Source organism: Pinus tabuliformis, chromosome 1_1 (genome assembly GCF_031772625.1).
Source record: "Pinus tabuliformis cultivar Carrire ecotype Pingquan chromosome 1_1, CPIR1, whole genome shotgun sequence".
Classification (NCBI taxonomy): domain Eukaryota; kingdom Viridiplantae; phylum Streptophyta; class Pinopsida; order Pinales; family Pinaceae; genus Pinus; species Pinus tabuliformis.
Window position 1 is genome coordinate 641,444,226 of NC_142297.1, and position 9,616 is coordinate 641,453,841.

The 9,616-nt window shown below is 36.6% G+C and overlaps 1 protein-coding gene across 1 annotated transcript; it reads left to right on the plus strand.

The window, feature by feature from the left end:
- The first annotated feature begins 210 nt into the window (after nucleotides 1-210).
- LOC149214972 (putative disease resistance protein At4g10780) lies at nucleotides 211-3,373 on the plus strand. The gene is made up of 4 exons (XM_089392465.1): nucleotides 211-407; nucleotides 615-1,106; nucleotides 1,204-2,658; nucleotides 2,793-3,373. The coding sequence occupies exons 2-3, from the start codon at nucleotides 908-910 to the stop codon at nucleotides 1,656-1,658; spliced, it is 654 nt and encodes a 217-aa protein (XP_089248591.1). The 5' UTR covers nucleotides 211-407; nucleotides 615-907; the 3' UTR covers nucleotides 1,659-2,658; nucleotides 2,793-3,373.
- Nucleotides 3,374-9,616: the final 6,243 nt, after the last annotated feature.

Sequence of the window (9,616 nt, forward strand, 5' to 3'; positions counted from 1 at the left end):
ATGAAAGTGTAGACTACTAAACTGATTTAAAAGAAACCCTATCGGCCTAATAAACCCAATTAATTTTATCAAATAGTATCTATTAAATTTTTTATTTTTTTAATTAATAATAGTTATCCAAATTATAATTTTAAAATTAATAAAATCTCTGAAATGAAATGATACGGAAAAGTAAATTCAACATCTTCATTATCATTTACAATACCACTTGTCGTTTAGCCTGCTGCTTTTTGGAAATATAAAATTGCAATCTCACCGCCACAGAATGGAATTGAGACTACAATTTTATCCACAACTGCAATTTAGAGAGTTTTTGGGCCTGTCCGACGAGATCGTCAACCGTGCAACTAGAACACTGGACCTCATGAGACGTTGAAGATCCGTGAACTGCTAGATGCGAAATTGAGGTACGATTTTTACAAACACTGTAAACGTGATCTTTCTTTTCATTCTCATGTTTGTTAGATCAGATCAGTGGCCCTTTCTGAAATGGGATGAATGATTCATAGCAGTTACAAAATGTTTACAGCGTGATCTATAAGCGAAGCTTTTCACAGTGCTGTGAGGTGTAAGTCTTTCCCCTTTTTTCTGAATATTTGATTGTGTTTTGGCAGTGGATGGTTATTTGAGGCAACCAAGTTTGTCGATCCTCTGTCCAGCCTATAAAATGGATGATGGGTCGGGTTGGCAATTTGGGCACCCGATCCAGGAGAGAATATGCCAGATCCATTCATGCCATCTATCTTTTTTAACATATTTGTTTTAGGTAGGGTGTTTAGCAGCCTTGTGATTGTTATTTTTACCTTTACCTTTCATGGGCATCTTGACCGTGGGTTGGGTTGGCAATATGGGCACCAGCTGATGTTGACGGGTTGTTTCAAACTGGGAAGAGGCCAGATCTGTCCATATGCTCTGTATTAATAGTTTTTTAAGCCAGGATGTGGGGTCTAGAGTGCTTTGCAACTGTTGTGCAACCTTTGGGATCGTAGGTTCTGTGATTAAAGATGTTCAAGTGCAGGTGAAGACGCGGCTTACAGATGCTGACCGATTTCGTTTAAATGATGTAATGGCATGGTGGCGTTGGGAAAACATCTTTGTTAAAAATGGTCTGTAACAAATTTAAGGGCAGTAATGTCCCCTCTGATGCTATTTGGGTAATAGTTTTTCAAGATTATAAAAATCTTTTATTGTTTTTCATTGCAGGGCACAAGGAATTCTTTGTGGTTTTGAACGAGTTGTGGAATCAAGGTTGTATTTCCTACTCGGAGGAAGGATCTGATAAGGAGAAATCCATTGAAGTACAGCCCCTCTCCGGACACGAAGCGTGGATATTGTTTGCAAGAATAGCTTTCAAAGAGGGTCATGCTCCTATGGAGTTGGAAGACTCTGTTACCGACGAGTGTAAAGGTTTTTCTTTGGCATTAAACGCAGTCGCCACAACAATGAAGGGCAAAAGCTGTGTAGATGAATGGGAGATTTCTTTATCTTTGACGAAACCCTCAGATCCATCCTTTCCACAAACTCATGCTCCCGTTGATCAAGAGTTGTATCAACGATTAAAATGGAGTTATGATGCTTTGCCCCATCCAAACGTGGAGACTCGCTTCTTCTCTTCTGCTATGCTCATGGGAGACGCAGATATGACGTGGACAAGTTAGTACAAATATAGTTTTCCCAAGGGCTTGTTATGAGCAAAAAGGGAACCCATTAAATGGGCATGGCCATTGGGCGTAACTATGGAAAACTTCAGGTAGATCGTGGTTTGTTTCAGAATATTAAAAAATAAGGGGACTTAGTAAGTCAGTAGGGCATGCCAGCGAAAAGCTCACGATAATGTTCTTCGAGATATGGCAATTTATATTTGAGTTCCTCACATAATGATGTCTCTGAATCAAGGGTTTGCCTGAAGAGTTATGTCATCTTTCTAGACTTCTGAATCAAGGGTTTGCCCGAAGATATCAAGGTTTGCCTGAAGGCATATGTAATCTTTCTAGACTTCAATTATTTAACGTTTTCATTTTCTGGTCATCTATAATCATTCCCATCTAAGATTGGACCGCTTAAAAATCTCAAGTATCTTAATTTAAACAGATGCTTGAACTAATGGATGATTCCATATGAAATCTCTTAACTAAGCACTCTATATTCAATAGTTAACTCCTGGATTAAGTGTGGAAACTTAAGCACTCTGTATTCAATAGTCAACTCCTGGATTAAGTGTGGAAACTGAAGCACCTGCAAATGTTTGGAGTTTGAAGGGTTTCAAAAATCTGACACATCTGCTTGTCAAACATTAAACCAGGATAAAGTCAGGAATTAAATAAAGCATAATGCAGAATTGGCTGGAGATGAAGCACACATAGGGTTGAAGTACAAGGAAATTTTTTATGGGGGTAATGAAGGATCTTCCCCAGGATATGGAGGACATGAAGAAGCTACCCAGGTTCATTATGGCTTGTTACCATGGGCATCAAACAATGGACTGTGGAATGATAGTGCCCAATCTCTGTCCGTGACTTGAACATATATCATTGACCTTCGAAAATATTTCCGACAGCCTGGGAGAAGCTACGCAATTTGAGTCACGGGAAACACTATTTTGCAAAGAGAATAACATGAAACTGCACCTCCAACAATTATTCAGAAAACTGGGGAACTGTAAGTAACTGTAATTCTTATCCTTCAACTTCCATCATTATCTGATATAAATGTGATGGTGGTTAAATGAATGTATAAGTTTTTTAATATGTATGACCTTTTCTTATAAATTTTGGTTAACAATTGTTGTACAGGAAACCACGGTGGCGCTAATGGAGATGAGGAAGAGGAGCCACAGCCTTCGAAAGAAGATCCTTGTGGCAATTGAGCTTAGCAGCAATGCCCTGCCTTGCGGGAAAACCTGAGAATTTCTAGTTAGGTCCTTTTCAAGAGATATTCAATATTTGTCATGTTAGTATTAGTAAGTTGGCCTTATGGGAGGTGCATAACACAAAAATTGTGTACTTTAGGAAAATTTCTTTCAACTTGGAATATTGTTTGAACTTCATTTTATGGGGATGATGCATTGTTCACTGCCAAAGAGTCTGAATTTGCATGATTGAAAAGTGTAGCTTGGATGATGCTACATGCACATGTTTACGGAAGAGAACTAGGTTTATTTGTTGCTTCTCTGTCAAAAACGGATGTTAGATCGGATATAACTGTCACCATTCATAATTTGACATGTGACTTGTCTGCATGGTCTGTCAGCATATATCCATTGCAAAAATGTGGCATTCAATACTGCAAAGCTGAGTTGGTTTTCCTTGATTGCATGAAGGTTGATTGAATTGGCATTGAACTGTTACCCATATAGCAGTGTTCTTAATCATCATTTTGTGTATTAAGGTTGATTGAATTGGCATTGAACTGTTACCCATCTAGCAGTGTTCTTAATCAACATTTTGTGGATTGCATAATCATCTTACATTTCTGAAAAGTTCTACTTTTGTATGGGATAATTTTGTTGGGCTATGAAGGTGGTTATAATTAGGGGTCTGAGTGGTCAGGTGTTAAGATTTAGAAAGCGTGTTGTTCTCTATTGGTAGCTAAAACTAGGACACCAAGCATAAGTTATCAAGCAACCACAAATATGGTGTTAATATTTAGATAGCGCGTGGTTACCACACTAAGCAACATTGTGTGCTTTTCTTAACTGTTTACAACCAAGTGATAAGAAAGTTGAGGTAAACTTTCTCGCTGATTCATCATTGCATCACCTTTTATTGAGTCCTCGCCACACTCCTTTTCTGGTTTTCTTGAGATTTGTCCAGTATATGTTGGTTGATTATTGTTCTGCTAATACCGTTGTCAATCTAGGAGTACCGGCAGTGAGTTTGTGTATTTCCCTATTTTTTCTGATTGTCATAACATGAATTACAGAGCAAACATGAAATACTGTGATACAGTTGAGTAAAAAGTGAATAGGAATGCTGTGTTAAGTTTCAGATTCATTCTGTATACACTATATAGTCAGCTAATTTAATGTATATATGAAGTACTGTTCCATTAACTTATTTAGTTATTTGTGAAAGGCAGTTGTTACTCTGTTCATGTAAATATCAGTATTTGTCAGGTCTGAGGTGACTCCACTTGTGAAATTATTTCAGTGATTTGCTTCAGTACAACATGGCATCACATATTTAAGGAATTGTAATTCTAATGACTTACTGAACATATTAAACCGTAGAACCAGAATTGATGAATAATGGCAATGATGTGCTAGTGGTTTCATGAAAACTATTTTAAATCTGAATGTATAGTCTTTCATAAATGGAGTGCATAGTCTGTTTTGGCAGTCTTGTGTCTCTATTCAAGGTGGTCCTTAGAGTGCATAGTCTGTTTTGGCGGTCTTGTGTCTCTATTCAAGGTGGTCCTTAGAGGTGGAAGAGTTAAGTTTGCATATGAGATTGAAGTCCCTGATAGGCCATAACTAGAAACAGTCATACACAATGCCAACAATGGTTCCATCATGGTTGTAGTGGAGTCTAAATTATCTCGTGGCTTTGTACCCTTTTCTGGGTAACATTTTAACAGCATCGCTATCTATTTGGTTACGTTTTTGCTCAGAGTAATCCTGTTGACCCGGGATACTTTCTAAATTATCCTCCTCGTAAGGATCCAATAAAGTCACTCTATGAAGGGTTGAATGGTAAATTCCATAGCCCACCTCTGTCTGCCCTGAAGAGAGGGCTTGCCCTTCTCATTCAAATTTTATAGTACCATAGATCAAAGGGTACACTGTTCTAACTTCTATAGCGCGCAGCTACTAAAACAGTACTTAATTTTTATCGTAGTGAGATGAGAGATTATACGTAAAAAAAGTGTGTGGGAAGTACCTCTGAGTCTCACACTGATCATCTAACACTGGGTTGATGTCACTGATTCACTGTTTTCCATAGATGTGGCATGTAACATGAGATAAAAGCGTGTGGAAAGTGGCATTGGGTCTCACTTTTAATGTCCAATATATGGTTTACTGATTAGCTTATACGTGATTAGCTATCACTTTTAATGTCCAATATATGGTTTACTGATTAGCTTATACGTGATTAGCTATACGTGTATGATAGATGTTGCCAGATCTGACTGCCAAGGTCAAGGAAGGGGCGGATCCTATTTCCACCTCTATTACATATTTAATGCGCCCTGACATGTGGGGGCGATAGCGATATATAACGCGCACCGTCATGACTGGAGGAAAAAAAAAATGGCGCGCGTTATATTTCGCTATCGCCCCCACATGTCAGGGCGCATTAAATATGTAATAGAGGTGGAATTAGGATCCGCCCAAGGAAGGAAGCATTGATGTGATTGGAAGTTACTTTTAATGTCCAATATAGGGTTTACTGATTAGCTATACGTGTATGATAGCTGTGGCCAGATCTGACTGCCCAGGCCAAAGGAAGGAAGCATTGATGTGATGGGAAGTTATGTATTCTGGAATGGGCATGAACCAAAAGAAGACACTCTATGTTTTATTTCATAACTATCGTACAAGTAACAAATATCAATTCTCAAATACCATCTTCAAAATAGTCTTTATGGTCGTTTTTATCTGTAAGTTTCATGTTCGGTAGCTTGTGCCATTTTTGATGGGCTAGTAACATAACGAAGGATTTGGGCCTTTTTTAATTGGCTAGTAACATAGCGAAGGATTTTTATTCATGTCATTGTGATGAGGATTGCTTCAATTTAGTTAAATTTGGCGATAATGCTCTATGTCATTATAAGGATCGGTAGGATTGGTTTGTTTATTGTGGTTGAATGGATTTTTGGGTTTGTTTTTGGAAGGGGATTTACCCCCTCTCCCCCTTCTCGAAAAAGGGTTTTTATTTATGTCATTGTGTTGAGGATCGTTTCAATTTAGTCAAGCTTGTTGTGATTGCTCAATGAGTAGGGTTCTATGCCATTATAAGGATTGGTGTATTTAGTGTGGTTGAATGGATTTTTGGATTTGTTTTTCTATGTTGCAAGGGTATTTGCACCCCCCTTCCCACCGCGGGAAAAACCCTCGTAACTTGTGTCTTTGTGTTTTGGGGTTTTTTGGACCCTTAAGAAACATCCTTAAACTGTTGGGGACTTCATTGAGAACTTGTTGGCAGTCCACTTGTACATTCTTCACCCTTGTGAGACACACAATGTAGGTTTGAATGCACATATACAAGATCCCCAATTTTGTACGATCCCAACTTGTTGTGCTTGACAGAATGAATGAAACTATAGGTGGTCCAATTCCGTTCCATTGATGAAGAGCTTGCCACTTGTGATAGCATACGAGTGACGAGACATCGCAAATAAACACCATTTGCCCCATGACAAGTCCTCTGTTTAACTAGGTTCATTGTCCTCATCCAAAACTGATATGTCTGCAAAATCCTCTAATCCAGCGACAAAACAAGCAAATTCCTCCCTTGCATCAATTTTTAAAGAAGTTAGAAACAACCTTTGAAAAGATTTCTTCACTCCATTGGCCACCTCCTTGTCCCTATGTTGAGCCTTCCTCTTCCCATTGCTTTGAGCAATGAAATTTTTATCATAAAATTTTGTATTTAGAGCATGTGCCAAAGTGTGCAATGGAGTGTTAAAATCCATTCCACTTTGTAACAATGATGGACCTCAAATGCTCCACAAAATTAAAATCAACAAAAGGAAGAGCGAAAGCCTTTTGTGCAATAATTTCCATAATGTTATCAACCATGGTATCAATGCCATCATAAACCTCTCCCAAGAAAGGTTTTCCTATATCTGCATCTAGGAGAAGATCAAATATAGGTAATGTGAACTTGAGCAAGAAATCAATTTGGCTCCACCAATCTTCATCAATCAACACCCTCTACACCATACTTCCCCTCTCTGAATATGACTCTCTCAACTCAGTGCAAGTTGCACCCACATCGTACTCATTAATGCAAGTTTGACTTCAAAAATGTGGCGCAACATGATGAAGTTTGAGACAGATATTGTCTCGGTAACTTTGAGAAACTGTAATTTGGAGTATTCTTGATATATTGATCGAGATTAGCGGTAGTTGGAGATGAATTTTATAATCTCCATACCCTGCCTCATGACTTCCTTAATCCCTTTTGTTTTATGTCAATCTCTTCTAAAATCATATTTAGATTATGGACAATGCAATGAGTTCAATATATATGATTGTGTCTACTCAACAATCAAACTTGTAGCTCCAACAACTCATGCCAAATAGAAAGCAATGTTTAAGCAATCAATCCCCCCCTTAGTTGTATCAAACTTCATTACATGATTTTTCTAACTTTGTGCATATAGGTAAATCCCAGTATAGCAAACAGACAAGATGAGTCATAACTCATCTCTTTTACCAAGTATTGAGAAACATTTCAATGTCAACATTTTGAATTGGGTCAATAGTGGGTCACTTGTTGGATGTTTAATGCCTCCAGTCAATCTTGCTTCATCAATCAACACACTTTGCACCATACCTTTCCCTATTTGAATTTTCCTGTCTCAACTTAGTGCAAGTTGCACTAACCACCACATTCATTAATGCATGTTTCATTTCAACAAGGTGGCGCAACATGAAGTTTGAGACATATCTTGTCTCTACAACTTTGAACAACTACAATTTGGAGTATTCTCAATATATTGCTTGTGATTGGTGATGAATTTTATAATCTACCTAGCCTGCCCTATGACTTCTTAATCCATTTTGTTTTCACCTCAATCTCTTCTAAAATCATATTTAGATTTGGGACAATGCAAAGAATCCAAAATATGTGAATGTATCTACTCTTAACAATCAAGCTTGCAGGTCCAACAACTCCTGTGAAGTAGAAAACAATGTTTAAGCAATAAATATCCACTTGAGTTATATCAATCTTCATTACATGAATTGTCTAACTTGATGCATACAAATCTCCCAGTATAGTAGATGGATGTGATGAGCCATAACTCACCTCTTTTACCAAGTACTGAGAAACATTTCAATGCCAACATTTTGAATTGAATCGCTAGTGGTTCAGTTGTTGGATGTTTGATGCTCCCAAATCCAAGTTAATTTTCCATGTTGAAGACATTAGATCTTAGGATATTATTATGATTAACAAATCTTGAAATGTAAGGCATTTTCAAGGTACATGACCACAATCAATTGATGTTAAAACAAAGTCCTATTATAATAATGAAGATACATAATTATTCATCAAATAAAACTACCACAAAATGGCATCAACAATATCAACATGAATCTTCGATAATTGTGCACATACAAACTAAAATGGCAAAACGACTACCAACATGTCTCCATGAGCTTGTACAACCACATCACACATAGGCTAGTTGTTAGTTGCATTTCCATTGCAAAGACTTTGTAGAAATTGACAGTGAAAAAATGTCTTATCATTGAATAATAATTAAACAAGTAAACAAAAATATGAACATGTAGGAGGCTCTAGAAAGAAGTAGAATATTTGAATGAGCTTCTCTTGGTTTCAAGAATACTTTATTTTCTAGTGAACATTGCAAACCATGTGAAGGTGGAAGCTTATTGAGCTGAGAGGCTCATTTTACAGTGTAGTGTGATGTCTAACATTGTTTGTCCGTCATCAAAATTGAATTGAAATTTTGTTCATGTTCATCAAAATAAAAATTATGAAAATCAAAAAATTAAAAAATTAAATAACTATACAAAACATTTAAATAATGTCTGCTTATACAAAAATTTACACGTGAAGAAATTGGACCCCTCTCGGCTCATGTTAGATCCATATTTAAGATGGATCTTTTAATCCTTCCCCACCTCACATTACTCTCAATGCCTTGTACTCAATCTATTTAGGAAAATAATTGAAAGTGACATAGTATGATTCATGTATAGAAAGAATGCGTATGCAAATATGTTGTCTTGTACGTATAAAACATATGAGATTCATGTATAAGAATGTAGCAAAATAAAAATTAAGTAGCAAGTTTATATTAATAATTTTATCCATCATACTCATGAATATTGCTAGGGCATTAATACTCGAGGATACCTTATATAGATTTGAAGGTTGTCGTCCACATCAATTAGTTGGTTTTAATCCTATACAACTAATTGTTGCAAATATAATTTTAGTAAAAAGAGAAAAAGATGCAGTGGGACACATACATTAACACATAAATATTGTTGTGGAAACTCAAAATTGAGAAAACTAGAAATATTTTTCAGTAAATTATTTCTTTACAATGTTACAATACAATATGTATATGTCATGGCATCAATAAATTGTCAATCCATTAACCCTAGATTAGAATACAATTGTAGTTCTTTAATCAAAATTACAAAACCATGGGTTCAAGCACCATGTACCACAAAATTGCTAAAAATGAAAAATGTGTTGAAAATTGCCAAAAATAGACAAAAAACACTGCCCCTTTTTTTGGGCTTTGCAACCCCACCCTGCACCCAGTGTAATGAATCACACATTTAGGTAGTTATGCAAAGAATATAATACATATCCAACATCCTCTCATTTCTTGTTTTCTTTGCATACAGGGGTATGCGAGAGCATATGATCAACAATTCGGAACAATAATGTCAATTATTTCTGTATGCGAA

Coding starts and splice junctions, on each gene's coding strand:
- LOC149214972 (XM_089392465.1), top strand. CDS start 908: ATGCTCTGTATTAATAGTTTTTTAAGCCAGGATGTGGGGTCTAGAGTG. Junction 1,107..1,203: donor AAACATCTTTGTTAAAAATG/GTCTGTAACAAA, acceptor TTTTCATTGCAG/GGCACAAGGAATTCTTTGTG.